The sequence below is a fragment of the Spermophilus citellus genome (assembly GCF_964194105.1).
Source record: "Spermophilus citellus genome assembly, chromosome: 13".
Classification (NCBI taxonomy): domain Eukaryota; kingdom Metazoa; phylum Chordata; class Mammalia; order Rodentia; family Sciuridae; genus Spermophilus; species Spermophilus citellus.
Genome location: NC_138193.1, coordinates 65,364,284 through 65,381,889, shown reverse-complemented (window position 1 = coordinate 65,381,889; position 17,606 = coordinate 65,364,284). Strand labels below are relative to the sequence as shown.

The 17,606-nt window shown below is 42.9% G+C and overlaps 2 protein-coding genes across 7 annotated transcripts in view; one reads left to right on the top strand and one right to left on the bottom strand.

Annotated features, from left to right (window-relative positions):
• Positions 1–1,128: 1,128 nt before the first annotated feature.
• LOC308633080 (activator of 90 kDa heat shock protein ATPase homolog 2) lies at positions 1,129–13,257 on the top strand. Of its 3 annotated transcripts, XM_081265554.1 has the most exons (10): positions 1,129–1,426; positions 2,596–2,786; positions 5,942–6,027; positions 8,023–8,137; positions 9,197–9,285; positions 10,417–10,533; positions 11,009–11,110; positions 11,868–11,919; positions 12,025–12,165; positions 12,665–13,257. In XM_081265554.1, the coding sequence occupies exons 1-10, from the start codon at positions 1,347–1,349 to the stop codon at positions 12,691–12,693; spliced, it is 1,002 nt and encodes a 333-aa protein (XP_081121680.1). In that variant the 5' UTR covers positions 1,129–1,346; the 3' UTR covers positions 12,694–13,257. The 3 variants fall into 3 exon arrangements, with proteins under 3 accessions (XP_081121680.1, XP_081121679.1, XP_081121681.1); XM_081265553.1 differs by lacking the exon at positions 12,665–13,257 and having other exon boundaries at positions 1,133–1,426; positions 12,025–12,288; XM_081265555.1 differs by lacking the exons at positions 1,129–1,426; positions 12,665–13,257 and adding an exon at positions 1,972–2,209 and having other exon boundaries at positions 12,025–12,288.
• Positions 13,258–13,472: 215 nt separating this feature from the next.
• Positions 13,473–17,606, bottom strand: part of USP34 (ubiquitin specific peptidase 34) — a gene marked incomplete at its 3' end in the record, with an annotated part of 228,681 nt that continues 224,547 nt past the window's right edge. For 3 of the 4 annotated variants that reach the window (XM_081265549.1, XM_081265551.1, XM_081265550.1), the window contains 4 exons: positions 15,760–15,900; positions 15,520–15,663; positions 14,289–14,448; positions 13,473–14,080 (listed from right to left, as the gene is read on the bottom strand). In XM_081265549.1, the coding sequence (XP_081121675.1) occupies positions 13,473–14,080; positions 14,289–14,448; positions 15,520–15,663; positions 15,760–15,900 (1,053 nt within the window). Of the gene's footprint in view, positions 14,081–14,288; positions 14,449–15,519; positions 15,664–15,759; positions 15,901–17,606 lie in introns of those variants that run through there. The other variant, XR_014018694.1, reaches the window with a different exon arrangement.

Sequence of the window (17,606 nt, the reverse complement as noted above, 5' to 3'; positions counted from 1 at the left end):
CATTTTAGTGATTGTAACTTTATCTTCCTAAGTTTTCTAGTGCCTTTATTTGCCACCAGGTTCAAATGGATCATATTTAAATCTTATCATGTAATATTCTATCAGTAATATTCTTTCTGAATTGGAAAAAAGATGAGCAGCTAATCCAGGAGAAAATGGTGTCCACTAATTGTCATTCCAGTTTTTCCCTGATACCTTCCATCAGCTGTCCATGATTTTGGTGAAGTATGAAAGGTGAAATCACAATGTCACTTTGTTTTGGGGTAAAAGCACTGTAAGGCAGTATATTAAACAGTTGTAGATCTTTGGAAGATGATGTTGGAATGCAGTAGCTCCAGTAAGCAAATGGAGAAAAGCCATCCTTGACCGTTAGTTTATTACATGGATGAGCACAGACCACAGGCACAGAACAGGTGAGCACAGGGGAACAGAACAGCCAGGTACTCTCCCCGCTTACATTATCAAACCCATTTTATCTGCAAAATAAATCTACACATATACCTTAGTAACATTTTCCAGTTGGTACAAAGTTTTTGCTAAATGGTGAAGACATGTAAAAGGAATCATTAATACCCACTTACTTATTGCAAGGTGCATTGAGCTGCAGTCACATGAGCTTGCAATCACAATATTTCATTCTCTCTACAGGATTATTGCATGAATAAAATGTAAATATTCCTGAAGTAACCCAGCACTCGGTTGCTCGTGCTATTCCACCAGGTGTTGGAAAGGCCAGAGACTTGGCCTCCAAGAGACAAGCGAGGTCCACAGCTGTGCATGAACTTTGGGACAAAACCCTGCACAGGGTGCGGTGGGAGCGCGCGCAGCGGGACCGAGTCGCGCGGTGAGCGCCCTGGGTCTGGGGTCGGGTCTGGTCCTCAAACTCCGTGTTCACCTAAAACCAGGACCCAGCCGACCGCAGGCAGCCCGCAGCGCCGGCACTGAGCGCCGCTCCCCCAACTCCCCGCCGCGCTGCCTGTCATTGGAGACAACTGCAATCGCAATAAGCATCCCGAGTCGTGTCTCGGCCACTCGCAGGCGACCGAGGCTTCCCTTAATGGCGTTTGCGGGGCCAGACGTGCAGCGGAGCCCGGGGCCTCCCCTCCCGCCGCCCCGGGCCCTCGAGCCCGAGTCCCTTCCAGCACCCCGACCTCCCGGAACCCGGCCAGCGCTCCTCGGCGAGCCGCAGCCGAGCGGGTGGCGGGGCGGGGCGGAGCCGGGGGCGGGGATTTCTGGCACTTTCTGGGCGCTGCGAGCGTGCTGCTCTCGGCTCGGAGGCCGGAAACGCCGGCGCGGAGCCGCAGCCGCCGCGGTCCGTCCTTGTTCTCCGCGGAGGCCAGGCAGCCATGGCCAAGTGGGGCCAGGGGGACCCGCGCTGGATCGTGGAGGAGCGGGAGGACGGCACCAACGTGAACAACTGGCACTGGTGCGGCGGGCGGGGGCGCGGCGGGCGGCCTCTGTCCTCCAGGAGCCGGGCTGGGCCGCAGGGACCGGGCCTCCCTGGGCCTCGCGGCCCGGCGGGTTGGGTGGGATTGGGCCAGGCGCTCTCCCCGGCGGCCGAGGACCGCTGCCCTGGGGCCCTCTGAGGCAGGAGGTGATGCTCCTCCCTACCCTGCTCGCCGGGCTTCAGGCTCCTCCCTGAAAGTTAGGCTGGGCTCCACGAGTGACTTCTGATGTACCCTTTCTCTTCTGACAGCCTCAGGGAGGCCGCAGACCTTAGGGCCTCTGGCCTCACCCCACCCTCTGCCCTCTGGATGCCCCTGGATATTAAAAGGGAGTTGGGTTGTGTGCGTGCGTGTGCGTGGGGGATGTCTTGATGTGGAAAGGACCGCAGGAATTTGGGTCCTTCTGCACCTACCTAACTTGGTGGTCCACCCTTGAGCCCTGCTTTCTTTGAATTTGAGCTAGTTAGCGTCCTCTTTGTACCTTATCAGAAACATGGGATGATGCCTGCCTCCCTCTCTCCCTTAGAGCTTCAGGAAGGGATGCCCTCAGGTCCCCAGGGCTGGGGCACCTCAAGACCAGCAAGAGCCTTCTGAGACAGGTCCTAAGTCAGAGCCAAGCCACCAACCTGTGGGGATGGCAGCATGACTTGGCTGGCACTTTCTGGGCGCCGCGAGTTTCCTAGACCCAGCTCCATGGATAGGGCACTGACTTAGCCCATTTCTTTCCTCCAAAATGGGAATATTATTTGAGAAGATTGCATGAGGTAATGCATATGTGGAAACACTTGTAATTGGTTTTGTCATGATTGGTGTTCTTTCAATTATTACCCTATTTACATATATGTGGCCCAGGCTTTGCCCATCTATTTCCAATGTGTGAGATTCCTAGACACTCTTTCCCCCAAAAGATAGTGTTTTTTTAAGACAAAATATGATTTGGCTGATAACAAGGAACTCAGCAGGAGATTAGAAGATGCTTGGTACGAAGCTTGTTGGAGAAGCATGTTGGAGGGTGGCAGGCTTCTTAAGGCAATTTGAGAGGACTTGGACTGATCTGGCTGGGCCTGGATGCCACCGGGGTACCCAGTCTGGTCTGGTGGATAGCAGCTGGGGCTTCCATTCACTAGTGTGCCCTTATGATCCCTGGCAGGACAGAGAGAGATGCCACCAGCTGGTCCAAGGGGAAGCTCCGAGAGCTGTTGGTGGGCATCACTGTGGAGAATGAGGCTGGCCACTGTGAGGTCAGTGAACTGAAGCAGGTGGAAGGTGAGGCTTCCTGCAGCAGCCGCAAAGGAAAGCTGATTTTCTTCTATGAATGGAACATCAAGCTGGGCTGGAAAGGTAACGTGTGTGTGTGTGTGTGTGTGTGTGTGTGTGTATGTGAGAGAGAGAGAGAGAGAGATAAAGATAAAGAGAGAGAGAGAGGGGGGGAGAGGGAGAGGGAGAGGGAAGGGTGGAACTGCAAACAGCCTGGGTCAGTCAGTTTATTCATTCAGTGAATATCTTTTAGGCTTCTGAGTTGGCATTAGTAGTTCCTGACACTAAGACTGCCCTTGGTGTTGCTGGGTCCCGGAAGCTGGAGCTCCCCTTTCTTCCTGCTGTCAGGCTGCTTGGAACTCATTGGGCTGAGCTGACCCTTTTCTACAGGCACCTGTGCTGGAGCCTCATGGAGTTGCTCCCTGGAATAGCCTCCCTGACCCTGGCAGCTGCCTGCCTCCTCAGGTTCTTATCCTGAGTGAAGCCCTCTCTCTCCATCCTGTAATGAATTGCAGATCCCTCCTTGTACCCTCTCTCTTCCTACTTCATTTTTCCCTAAAGTGTTGATACTTGGTATGCTCTATGTGATACTCCTCCTCCTCTCTTCATCAGGGCAGGACTTTTTCTTTTCTTTTTTTTAGTTGTAGGTAGACACAATATCTTTAATTAATTAATTAATTAATTAATTTATATGTGGTGCTGAGGATCGAACCCAGGGCCTCGCACATGCTAGACAAGTGCTCTACCACTGAGCCACAAACCCAGCCCCAGGGATTTATTTTTATAACAGAATTATTGAGATACAATTCACATACTTTATAATTCACCCATTTTAACATGCATCATTGAGTGGCTTCTCAGTATATTCAGAGTTGTATATTCAGATTGTCACCACAGACAATTTTAAAACATTTCTTCACCCCAGAAAGAAATCCTGTGCCATTAGCAGTCATTCCCGGTTTCCTTTTTCCCAGGCCCCTGGCAGCCATGAATCTACATTTTATCTCTATGGATTTGACTCTGAACATTTTATATAAAAGGAATCTTTTTAAAAAAAATTTTTTTAGTTGTAGTTGGACACAAACACCTTTATTTCACTTGTTTAATTTTTTATGTGGTGCTGAGGATCGAACCCAGGATCTCTCCCATGTGCGAGGTGAGTGCTCTACGGCTGAGCCACAACCCCAGTCCCTAAAAAGAATCTTACTGTATGTGGTATTTGGTGTTGGATTTCTTTTACTTCATGTTTTTCAAGGTTTGTCCATGGTATAGCACACATGAGTGTTTCATTGTTTCTTATAGCCTAGAAACATTTCACTGTATGGATGGACCACATTTTCTTTATCCGTTCATCAGTTGATGGACATTTTGGTTGTTTTTACTTTTGGGGCGTTTGGGCTGAATTTTCCTGTGTACTTAGCTCCTGGCTGGATGGACAGAGTGTGTGCAATAAATAACCAAGGATATGGAGACACAGGAAAAGGAAGAAGAGGATAAAGGGTGGGAGCTGGTTGTGGAGGATTGTTCTGTGTTCAAGTTTGGGCCTCAACCCTACAGCTCTTCTCTGGAGAATTTGTCGGAGATCAGCCTGTACTTGGCCACAGCCTGGGGCTGCCTTCCTAGCAGGAGCCAGAACCCAGGGAGGCAGCAGCAAGCTTCAAAAGCAGTTCTACCCTGCCCTGCCTTGCAACAGGACCCTCCAGTTGGGAGTTTGTCCTCAGTTTCTCTCCTATTGGCTACTGCTGGCTCCTGCCTTCTTCCCCAGGGCAGGGCTCTAGGTCCCTGAGGAGCCTCCTGGCCTGTGTCTGTTCCTTTTCCTTGGCCCAAAGCAGTAGCCCTTCTGGAATGAAGAAATAGTTCTCTAGCTCCAGGAGTGACACAGCCCTGATCACAGTGCTTGGCACCAGCCTTTGAAAGGTCATCGTCCTGCACCTGGAGGGCCTCTCTGAAGAGGCTGGTCTGGAGCTGATCTGTCAGCTATCATTCCCGTTGTCTGTGAATTATAAGAACATGAAGCCCATCAAGCCCATGTAGTTTCAGTGGGGTGAAGAGACCAGACTGTGCATAAAGCCCTGCAAGCTGCAGTCAAGAAGTGAAGGAGAGCAAGCAGGGCTTTGTTCTGGGGACATCCTCCACTCCCACGTCACTGTTCTGCACCTCTTCCCACCTTGCACGTGTCACATTGACCACATCTATAGGCCTATCTGGTAGCTCCCATTTTCATTTTAGCATTTAGTCTCCTCATCTACTCCCTCAGAGACTCTAGTAAGCGACACCTGTGTGGCTTGGAGCTCAGTCCATGCTGACAGCCCTCCTCTTATCCTGGAGAGTTGAGAGGGGCTAACTGGGGCTTTGACTAGTGCTGAGGACTTGCGTAAGGAAGGGTGAGGAAGATCATGCCAAGGCATGACCAATGTGAAGCCAGAGGGCGGTGTGTGCTCTGGAAGTGAGTCCTGCACTCTTCAGGCCTCTTTTGGGGTGGGGGGAGGGGAGTCAGGAAAGGTCTAGTCATTTCAGTGTAAGGTGAATGTAACCTGCATTGTGATTACAAAAAAAAAAAAAAAAAAAAAGGTGGGGGGGTGCTGGGATTGAGGCTCAGCGGTAGAGTGCTCGCTCGTCTAGCACATGCGAGGCCCTGGGTTCGAGCCTCAGCACCACATAAAAATAAATAAACAAAATAAAGGTATTGTGTCCAACTACTTCTAAAAAAAAAAAAATTCCTCTTTGACTTCAGAGGCTCTGCAAGGTTGGGATCAATCCTGAATTAAGTTTATGTGTTGGGCTGGGATATAGCTCAATTGGTAGAGTGCTTTCCTTGCATGCACAAGGCCCTGGGTTTGATCCCCAGCACCACATACACAAAAATATGTTTATTTATGTTTATATATATATATTTATGTTTATATATATATATATTTATGTTTATATATATATAAAAGGTGGAGAGGGGCTGTGGGCTGAGGATGTAGCTCAGTGGTAAAATGGGCCTTGGTGCAGTCTCTAGTACCATAGCAGGGAAGAAAAAACAAAAAACAAAAAAACACAAGTTACGGACCCTCTTCCTCCTGCCAAACTGCTGTCCCTGACTTCTGTGCACCACTGGTTGGCCAGTCTTATGCCATCTGTTCTAGCTGCTCCTTTCTGATGTGGCTGCAACCTCTGAGGGAGGTGAGACCTCTGTTTTGCGTAAAACCAGTTTTTTTTTTTTTAATCAAAGAACCCATTTTGCTTATTTTTAGGTACACTTACAGAGTCTGGTGTGAAGCACAAAGGATTGATTGAGATACCAAACCTTTCTGAAGAAAATGAAGTAGATGACACCGAGGTATCCGATGGAGTTTTTTTTCTTTTTCAGTTTTTCAACTCCAGCTTCGGCTATAGATGTTGGGCATTTGCATAACTGTTTCCCAGACTATGACTCTTGGGTGGTGGTTGTGGTGAATTGTGGACAGCTTCTTTTCCAAGAAGGATGCTTCACTGTGTGGAGCTAGAGTGGCGAAGGAAGAGGAGGAGCTCCAGGAAGCCTCGATTCCCCCAGGGACCAGGTGGGCCCTGGGCAGGTGACTGTACCCTTTACAGCCTCCTCATCTGGAAAATGGGCATAATTTATGCTTCAGGGGTGTCACCAGGTTAAAATGTGACAAAAATGTATGTACTGTCCAGTGCTCAGGCCACTTGCATGGCTTGCTGAATGTGACTTTGTTTCACTTTCCTTGTACCTTTGCTGTTTCCCTCTAAGTGACAATTCTCGGCCTTTAGCTATGCTCCCTTGGGTATGTCATGATTTTTTGTAAACTAGTATTTAGTAGGTGTTGCTTTTGACCGGCTCTCCCAGTCCTCCTGGAGATGGAGCCTGTGTCAGTCCTGTGCTTGGCTTGCTGGTGGTGCCCTCTTGATGTGGAAAGCCTGTCTCTGAGAGAGAGACCATTTGTAGAGCAGCTATGTTTTCCGAAACAAAATAGTCTGGTGAAGGGTCTTTTTTGGTTTGTGAATGTACTTAACATGAAGGCTTCCCAAAACGCAGGAACTCAGTCATGCTGAGCAGTGCCTGGAGTGTGCACAATCTCCCCACTGGCCGTTAAGGAAGGATATCAAATGCCCTAAAGGCAGGGCTGCCTTCAGACTCGTGTGGCCACACATCAGGGGCTGGGATGGTTTCACTTTGTTAGATTCAGATCATCAGCGGAGAAGCTTTTCAATAGCATGTTAACCTGGTCTTTTAGATTTTGACCCTCAGGAACATTATAGAACAAACTCTAGATTTGAAGAGGCCTGGGCACGGAGCCCAGCTTAACTGCATCAGGACTGAGGCACCTTCAAACCAACATCTCTTTTGTTCTGAGAAAACCACTGAGTGCTCTTGATGCTTACCTTCTCCTTCTGTCTTCTCCATCCGTACTCTGCTCTTTCTTCCATACATTCCCTTGCCTAGTTCTCCTCCCTGTCAAAAGTGTGTAGCCCACGGCCAGGTTATATGGGGACTTGATTTCCTTTTTTTTTTTTTTTTTTTTCAGTACTGGGGATTGAACCTGAGGTGCTTTACCATTGAGCTACATCCCCACATCCCCAGTCCTTTCAGTCCTTTTTCTTTTCTCTTGAGGTAGGGTGTCTCTAGGTTGCCCAGGCTGGCCTCAAACTTGCCATCTTTCTGCCGCAGCCCCCTGGGTGACTGGGATTACATATGTGCACCACCACTCCCTGCTTTCATTTTCCTGATTATAGTGCCTTTGGGGTTCTAGAACACAGGTGTTCAATGTAAACATAATACAAGCCACATATGCAATTTAAGTATTTTAGTTGCCATATTAAAAAACAGGAAATAATTTAAATGAAGTTTTATTTAATCCAATATATAAAAGTGTGATTTTAACATGTAATTATATAAAAAAAATATTAATGAGGTATTTCCATTCTTTTTTCATACTAAGTCTTGGGAGTCTGGTGTATATTATATATAAAACTTATTGCACATCTTGTTCAGATCAGCCACATTTCAAGGGCTCAGTAGCTAGATGTGGCTAGTGGCTGCCTTACTAGACAGCACATCAGCAATTTGATTCATGTACATAAGTGCACACAATTTCAAATGCAGATAGTGATTCACATTCTATCCAAGGTCTGGCCACCAGCCCCATCAGTGCACCCTTGATTTAGAAACCTTTACATTCTCTCCAGCTGTATTGTGAAGAAACCTCCCATATTTCTTGCTGCCACTTGTTTCCCTCCCCAACCTTCACGGTTCTCCATATCCATAGAGCCAAATATTGTAAAAATACATTAAACCAGATTTTTCTTAGGTTTGTATTTTTCTGATTTGTAGGTGAACGTGAGTAAAAAGAAAGGAGATGGGGATATACTGAAGGATCTTATGAAAACTGCAGGCACCGCCAAGGTCAGGGAGGCCCTTGGAGATTACCTGAAGGCACTTAAGACGGGTAAAGAAGGCATCCCTTGTGAACCAGAGGGTTCCTTTTCTATTTACCCAAATTATGCTCTGCACTGTGGTCTGGATTCCCAGGTTAAGTTCTAAGCACACCTCTGTGTACTGCAGAATAAATTGTAGTCTCGATGTTGAGAGCTAAGTCATGGGTAAGAACATTATAATTAGTGATCATCGGTATTGTACACAGCATGAACCATTGTGACTACAGAATTGTTAATCATAGTTTTCTGGAATGAAAATCTTCTAATCAGTTGTTTGTGTAATTACTTGTTTAATGTCTATCTTCCCTGCTAGACCATAAGCTCCATGAGGGCATGGAAGGTGTCTGTCTTGTTCACAGCTGTACCTCCAGCATCTAGCACAATGCCTGGCACAGAGTAGGTGCTTAATAAATTTTGTTGAATGAATGAATGTATGAATGCAAGTGATTGCAGGTATTATAGGTGTAGTTGAGATACACCTAGATAGTCCCTGTGCTGCATGGAAGTGAGGATGTTGTCTTCTCCCTGAATTAGAGGAGTTTCCCGCCAGGCAGAATGCTCGGCAGGGCCGTATCCTGCATTTCATTCTTGGGCCTGCCATCTAAGCATCGAAGTATTGGCATAGATAGGTTTGGGGTTGCCTCTTTTCCCACAAAACTGCACATGTAGCATGTGTACGGCTGGCTCACAGACTTGAAAATTGTGAGAACAAGCTTGGTGAGGTGGTGGTGAAGCAACCAGAAAGTGTCCAGTTTTGATAGTAGGTGAGTTAATCATATAAAACTTAGCTATTTGGAAAAGAAGTTTTGAAAATTCTACCTTTTTTTTTTTTAAGAACTTGATCAAAGGAATTTGAAAAAAGAAAATAGCAGACTTTTGTTGCTTCATAAAATTCGTGATGTGAAGCACCAGTAGTCTGTGGAGTAGTCTTGAAATCCTCAAAATGCTGTAGGAATTCTTTTACAAATATCAATTTTTTTTAAATTTTCTCACATGCTATTTCTACCTTACTCTTTGTGCTTAAAAGGAAATAGATCTTTATTAAAACCATTTCCCACATTTTTTTATAGAATTTACAACTGGAATGATTTTACCAACAAAAGCTTTGTCAACGCAGGAATTAACTGTTAAAAGGAAACCAAGTGAAAATACCTTGCAGGTATGAGACCTTTGGTGCCAAAGTGTGGGGAGGGGAAAAAGGAAATGCTTAAGTGAATCAAAGCTCCAGATGGTCTATTGATGATGAAGAACAGTAAGGAAGGCATTAATCTACCCTTGTATCCCCTGTGACACTTTAAGATTTGCCATTTTGTTGTGGAAATGATAAAAGGAGACCCTTGTGTGTTTTGTGGTGCTGGGAATTGAACCCAGGGCCTTGTACATGCTAGGCAAGCACTGTACCACTGCGCAACATCCCCACACTGAAAACTTTCATTCTTAATGTAAGAAAATGTGTAAACAGGACTTTTAATGGTCCCTTCCATCAAGAATGAGTCTCAGGAGCACACCTGTAATCCCAGTGGCTTGGGAGGCTGAGACAGAGGATCGCGAGTTCAAAGCCAGCCTCAGCAATGGTGAGGTGCTTAGCAACTCAGTGAGACCCCATCTCTAAATAAAATACAAAAATAGGCTGGGGATGTGACTCAGTGGTCAAATGGCCCTGAGTTCAATCCCCAGTACCAAAAAAAAAAAAATGATTCTCAGGCTGGGAAGGTAGCTCAGTGGTAGAGTGCTTTCCTGGAACGCCCAAGGGCCTATGTTCAATTCGCAGGACTGTCCCCACCCCCAAACATATGTATCCACACACACACCAGTGGTATACACACGAGTGGATGGCAGGCAGTGTTCTTTGCTAGGCAAGATTATAAAACCTTACCAGGTGACTTTTAGGTTCACATACCATAGTGGAAGAAACTTTTCTCTTGACTTTGGGGGTGGGAGATTTTAGGTCCTCTTCTTAGAATTGGGGAATGTGTGCATGTGTATCACCCTTTAAGTGTGATCATCTTTCATCACATTTTTTATACCCCCTGGGTATGTCCAACTGGGATTAAAGGGTGTTTAGCCATAGCCTGGGATTGGAACAGAGCTTAAGAGCTCATAGGAACAATAAACTTTTTCCAAAATGAAGACCTGATAGAGCTAAGAAAAAGGCTTTTCTTGATGCTTTTATGTGTGTTTGGAAGGTGTAGTGTAGAATTTGGGATGGTTTTATTGAGAAGACTAAAATCCCAGCATTGTTCTCTCTTGATGTGCTTCATTATTCCCTGGAACCTCTTCTCTTCTTGAGGCTCATGCCTCATCTCCAGTGGCACTGGGCGTAAGGATTCCCACTGTGGCTCTGCACATGACGGAACTGTTTGATACAACAGTAGAGCAACTATATGGCATTTTCACCGTGAAGGATGTAAGTCAACTCCCTAAGCTTGTATCCTAAATGCTGACATTGGGGGAAAATGTGCCACAAAGAACAGGAGGTGTTGTTTTTCCTTGTGGCTCTGGGTTTGATTGAAGTGCTATGGGACAGTGGTGATGAAAATGAAGGAGAATGGCTTCTAAATAATTTGAGGGGACAAATGGGTGGTTTGGGGGCCTGTATCAGCAGTTATAGGATATAGTAGTTGATCAAATTTTCTCCCTGTAGGTAAGAAAGCAAGCAAAAGATGTGGCCAGGATTAAAACAAAACAAAAAAACCCCAGAGTTAAATAATGTACTTTACACTTAAATTAAAAAAGGTAATAGCAGGGCTGAGAGTATAGCTTGGTGATAAAGTGCTTGCCTAGAATGCCCAACACCTTGAGTTTGAGACACACACACACACACACACACACACGGTAACAGCATGTGTTGGAATGACATGTCTGTTGTTTTGCTTGGCTAGTTGGTGCAAAAATTTTCCAAAGCTCCTGCTGTATTAGAAGCTGAAAAAGGAGGAAAATTCCAAATGTTTGATGGGAACATCACTGGTGAATACCTAGAATTGGTAAGTAATCACAGGGTTAAAGCTGGGACTTAATTCTTGTTTTCGTTAATATTGGTCTTTATGTCTATGCTGGTTTTAACTTGATTTGGGCTTTATCCGAGCTCATATTATCTTGAAAATTTTATAGTTATACGTAAAATATTTGAAAGTGGTTATATACACACAGACATCATTAAGTGTTCGAAGTAATGATAAAGCTATAAACTGTCAGTTATCATGCAGATGCTTAATGATTTTCAAAAAAACAGATCTTGGGGCTGGAGATGTGGCTCAAGCAGTAGTGCGCTCACCTGGCATGCGTGCGGCCCAGGTTCGATCCTCAGCACCACAAACAAAGAAAGATGTTGTGTCCGCCAAAAACTAAAAAATATTAAAATTCTCTCTTAAAAAAAAAAAACAGATCTTGGGCTGGGATCTAGTCCTAGCAAGGGAAGAGGATAAAAAGGTCTGAATCTAACTCCAATCAATCCCTCCTCTGGTTCTGTCATTAGAGTGTGTTGCCTAATGTCACTTACTTCATCCTTAACATTGGCTCAGTTGTGGCTACCAGTATTACTTACTGTTCTGTCTTTGATGTTAATGCTGTTAGCAGTAAAGAATGGATTATTGGTCATGCCAGCATGTAAAACTGAAAGGTATTGTTCACTGATTTCTTCTCGTACTTAGGGATTTTAACTGAAAAGGATTGTCTTTTTCTGTGTTGTACTGTGGAAGGTTTTAAAAGGTGTTTTCAGTGGACTTTTCTTTTGTTTTTCAGTTAAAAAACAGCAAGATTGTCATGAAATGGAGGTGTAGGAACTGGCCAGAAGGTATGTTATATGATCTTTGTGTATAAAGGTCCAACCACACTAACATTGGTATGGAGAAATTTTCCTTTTCTTAGAGCAGTAATAAGGCTCCTATTTTTCTTCCAGAACACTATGCAACAGTTGCACTGAATTTTGTACCTACTCTAGGGCAAACGGAATTACAATTGGACTGTAAAGGAGTTCCTGTCTGTAAAGAAGAAAATATGAAATTCTGTTGGCAGAAGCAGCATTTTGAAGAAATAAAAGGTTTACTCCAGCTGCCCACCCTCAATGGTTGAATAGGTTTTATAAGGGCATTTTTTTTTTTTGGTAGTAGAACGTATCATATTTCACATCCCTGTCTTTCCTTAAAAAAAAAAAAAAAAACAAGACCCCCCCAAATCTTAATTTATTTGATATTGGATGAAATCCAGGAACTTCATTGTTTGGCTAATTTGAAAATAGTAAGCAACCTGAAATTAGGTCTGTTTACCCCACCTTCCATAGATTTCCTCTGGAAATAGACGGCGTAAAGATAGTTGAAGCTTCCCAAGGTAAAGGTAGTCCTAACAAGCTTACTCTCAGATGTAGTTTAAGTTAAAGAAGATAAAAAATAAACGGCATGTTATAATAATCCTTTGTTTTACTTTAGGGTTAAGGTGTGTAGCTCTTAGGTAAACAGTGGCATGTTGCATTTCAAAAGCCTGCTAACTTGAGGGATAGTTGAGTGTGTGCTGTTACACTCCTCTCTGTCCTTTTTGGTTAGTCCTGCAACAGTTATGCACTCTGGGGTAGAGAGGACTAAGAAGTTGATGGGCTGAATTGCTTTTTGGGACTCCCATGAAGACTTGTAATGAAACAGAATGGAGTGGATAATTGCTTCTCCCATTCATGGTTTCCTCAGTACTTGCATCTGAGAAGACCGAAGCAACGTATGTAAACAAATAAAAAGTCATCACAATCAGTTTAATTAAGTGCACAGAATAGCAATCAGTCATGTCAATAAAAATAAAACAATTATTTTTACATCAAGTGTGCTTTATTTCCTCCACAGGTATTCTGTTAAATAAAGCACCATTTATATACTGCCAGGCCACAGCTAAAGAGGATTCTTTACAGAATCAAATTTCTTGTGGTTGTTCCGTATACAAGTAAACTTAATTTTGATAATAAGAACCACAGCGATCGGAGGCAATCTGCCTCTATTATAAGGTACAAAACTGGCACAGAGGACACCATATTATACACAGTAAAAATGCTGTAAGTTTAAATTACATTGTACAGGGCTAGGAAACCCTGTTTCTCCCAGACAGCCATATTAAATGAAAGCCACTACAGTGAACTCTTAATTACATAAAACATATCCATTATCTGATTGCCCTTTAGAAAGTATACTGAAGATGCAAGTTTTTTCATCTGGATCTGCCTGACCAAGAATTAAGCCTATAAATCTATCTTGCCATTCAAGCAGAGAGCACTGGACAAACTGAAGCACAAAACAAATAAGCAAAACTTATACAAACAGCATGGGGCGGGGGGAAGGGTACTTAAAAGTAGACATGCTACATCTAGTGTCAAGAAGCAGCTTGGTTTCCTTTACTGGATATCCTTGTGACCACATGGATTGTAGATTCAATGGTCCTACACAGGGTATCTAAAATGTCATGTTGCTGCATGTGACTAAATAATCCTCTGGAATGGCCACAACTGAGTGATAAAGCAGCTTCAGGGTCCTGGGAGGGCAAAGCTTGACCATCACAGCTTCTCAAGTCAGCTAAATCAGACAGAACTGCAGAGATAGAAGTAGAAGGGAACTCAGAGTCTTCCTCAGTGAGGGTGGGATCCTTGGAACAGTGGAGGTCTTTAAATTCTTTACAATCTTCAAATCTACCATTGCTGGACTGTTCTTCCGCTTGCTGTGACCTGATATTTGACATGTCTTCTGAAAACGAAGATGGAACTTCCATTCGGTATTCTTTAACAGAACTATTTTCAGGGGAAGGAAGATCTTGCTCAGTTCCTGGATCGATAATTGAGGAGTCTCTCGTTTCATTGTCTGAAGTGCTAGTTGGGGTTAGGGCTTCCCTGGTTTCTGTTTTCATGTCACTGATGCAGCTGTCTACAGTGTGCTCCTCGTCACTGCTAACACGTCTTCTTTTAACAGGAGTGGCCCCTTCATCATCTGTGAAGACAAACATCAAAATGAAACCTTCTCTGGAAGTGGTCATAAGATCACACATAGGGGAGAGTAACTGTGGGAAGGCAATTTTGTTATCAACATTTATATTTGGGAGATTCAATGGAATATACAGCATTATAAAGTCCATTACATCATGCATTCTTTCCATTCCCAACCCTAAAGGTAGAGTATTAATGTCCATAAAGCTAACCTTTAGTTTTTCTTTCTTTGGCTTCTTGCTCTTGGAGTGAGTTTCTTTGTTGCAGACAAGTCCTACATTTGCTTAAAAGCTCTTGCAGAGTTGGAATTAGAGCTGGATTTAACTGTTTGGGAGTGTGTACTGACAGAAGCAAAGCAAGAGCCCTCAGGTCCTACAAAAACCCAGAGAGGAACATTTCAATTTTTAAAGCCAACCTTTGACACAACCATTTTGCAGGTAAACGCAGATTATTTACTTTCCCAGAAGTCCATTCTGGTTTAGTTTCTCTGATATTTTTTAGGAAAAATACTAACACTGGGCTTGGTGGTGCATGCCTGTAATCCCAGTGACTTGGGTTGCTGAGGCAGGAGAATCCTGAGTTTAAAGCCAGCCTCAGCAACTTAGTGAGACCCTGTCTCAGAATATAAAAAAGGCTAGGGATGTGGCTCAGTGGTTAAGTGCCCCTGGGTTCAATTCCTGGTACACACACACACAAAAAAGGGGGAGGGGGGGACACCAAAACACTAAAATCAGCCAGCATTGGGATACTACTATATTTCATCAGTGCTAAGTCACTAATTTTAAGCTCATGTCAAGTAAGACAGACTTAAGACAGTATTTTTCAAAACAGAACAAAACAAAAAAACCTCATGGAGACTTAATTTTAAAATCAAACCTTCAATGATCCATGAGAAATTTAGGTCTTAATATAGAAGTCACAGTTTCTCAAGCTAAATTCTGATGAATGTCACAAAGGTCTTGCTCACTTAGCTTCACAATCTGTTCTGGTTTGTAAGCATCTTGTTACTTAGGAGGCTGCTGAGTGATATTCTTGCACATATTTCCAGGTTCCATTCTGTGACACAGCTGTTGTGGGGATCTACACAAAGCAACTAATTCTCTAGTTTTAACTGCCTTTTATAATCAATAGGTATTAGACTGTTCAGGTTACTTAGAGTCAGAGGCAGTAACAGAAACATCACAAGTAATGTTTCAAAAAGCAAAAACAAGCAGAGATAAAGGGAATATTTCTTTGTAGTTTTACTGTTCTTAAAATACTTCATGCATTAGCTCATCTTTTAAGGTGATAGAAGTGTGCTCTATACACACAAGGCACAGCAAACACATTTTTAAAAACTTTTCTTCACTGCTTGTAACTTGGATGGTAAAATCTTACAAAGGCCAAACAGAGTTGATTTAAGGAGAATTTAAGAACATGCCCAGTCTTTTACATAGTTCTTACCCCATTTAAAGAAGCACTTGCTTTGGAAATTTCAACTCGGTTGGTGAAATCAGACTGTAGATTCTGATACTGATTTATTAAGTTGGTAATAAGGGTGCTGATCAAATTGGCACAATTTGCTTCTGAAAACACTTGACTTTGAACCTGAAAAAGATGGTATAAAAAACATCTCCAAAAGACCAATATAATAAAAACATGCATTAACTAACTAGAAGTGACAGTTTCTAAAGCTCTACGCACCTTTAGAAGGAAATGTGTCATGAATGTGTAGACAATATTGTTGTTTAGAAAAGTCCTTTCATCCATTAGGATACATTTAATATATTCTGCAAAAACAGGATCTTCACACAAAAGCTTGATGCAGTTTTTTGACATAGCAGACTAAAGTGGAGAGAAGAAGCACTGATGGTTAACCAATGAAGTAATAATGGGGACTTAAATGTCATGTATGACAGGACATTTTAACGTCACTTTAAATCATTGTTGAAAAGACACTTCCAACACAGTCTATGCAACTTGCAATTATACAAACTGTGCTCCCAACACATTAAAATATTACAAATTTGGACTATATACCTGAGTGTAGGGGAAAGAAACTGAAAGTCAAAACTGAACAGGCTAAGGGATGAAGATTGAAAGTTCAAAGCTAGCTTCAGCAACTTAAGCCCTAAGCAACTTAGTGAGACCCTGTCTCAAAATAAAATAAAAAGGGCGAGGGTTGTGGCTCAGTAGTTAAGTGCCCCTGGGTTTAATCCCTTAAAAAAAAAAAAAAAGAAATGTTGCTTTACTATCTAGCACTGAGAAGAACTAACAAGGACTGGAAAGATAAAGCTAATAGAATAGGATGAGAATGTTTTCAGGGACTCAATTGTTATCAATCACAATAAAACCACATCCAGAGAAAAGACAAATTAACAATTAAAATATATTCTTTAATATGTGCTAAACTTTATTATCTGATCTCATTAGTAACTGTAATTTGGTAAATACTTCCCCACCTTTTATTGCAAAGGTAAACAATAACCTCTTTCCATAGTTATCTCAGAGAATTAGTAGTTCCAAGTACCCAGAAAGTTCACTAAAATTTGGTTTTCCTGTTTGCAAATCATTCTGGCTTTTAGACACGAGAAGTATTGTCTCTAAACAGGTGTGTGATTTAATAAAAGTATTTATATGGGGGAAAAAAGGATTTTTTTTTTTAATTGGAGCTTTATGGTTACACATAGTCGTCTGGGTTCATGCTGACAAACACATATACATGTAAATCACTTTTAGTTCATGATCACCCTTTTCCTTCCTGTCCTTCTGTTTCCCTTTCCTCTACTCTAATAGTCTTTCCTTTGATCATTTATTAATTTGTATTTTTAATTTTTAAATATTTATTTTTTAGTTTTGGGTGGACACAATATCTTTTTCTTTTATGTGGCACTGAGGGTAGAACCCAGTGCCTGATGCATGCTAGGCAAGCACTCTACCACTGATCCACAATCCCAGCCCCTGTATATGATTTTTTTAATGTACTAAAAGACTTTTTAAAAAGTTGAATAAGGGGCTGGGGATGTGGCTCAAGCAGTAGCGCACTCGCCTGGCATGCATGCGGCCCGGGTTCCATCCTTAGCACCACATACAAACAAAGATGTTGTGTCTGCCGATAACTAAAAAATAAATATTAAAATTCTCTCTCTCTTTAAAAAAAATTAAAAAAAAAACTAATCTTATAGTTATAGTGATGAAATAAAGATTTAAAAAAAAGTTGAATAAAGTTTAGATAGTATACACATGTGTATACTTAATAAGGGTAATGAACTGTCATAAGAACATAAAAGTAGAGTAGGAATAGGACCCAGGTCTTTAGACCTTTAGTTTTAGGAAAGTCTGCCTTTTCCATGAAAAGGGCAACAGCATCAACAGGGAAGGGGGAAGCAGAGATCTGCTCCAATTTACTGAACAAACCACTCAGCTCAAAAACCAACCAGGGAGCCCTCATCCCCTTTGTTACTAGGGACTGAACCCAAGGGCACTCTACTGCTGAGCTACATTCCCTCCCCCTCCTTTTTTTAAAAAAAAATTTGAACAGAATCTTATTA

What these genes read in the sequence shown, in the direction of transcription:
- LOC308633080 (XM_081265553.1), top strand. Translation starts at nt 1,347, where the DNA reads ATGGCCAAGTGGGGCCAGGGGGACCCGCGCTGGATCGTGGAGGAGCGG. An exon ending in CATCAAGCTGGGCTGGAAAG is followed by an intron (nt 2,787 to 5,941) that starts GTAACGTGTGTG and finishes GCTTATTTTTAG; the next exon opens with GTACACTTACAGAGTCTGGT. An exon ending in CTGGTGAATACCTAGAATTG is followed by an intron (nt 11,111 to 11,867) that starts GTAAGTAATCAC and finishes TTTGTTTTTCAG; the next exon opens with TTAAAAAACAGCAAGATTGT.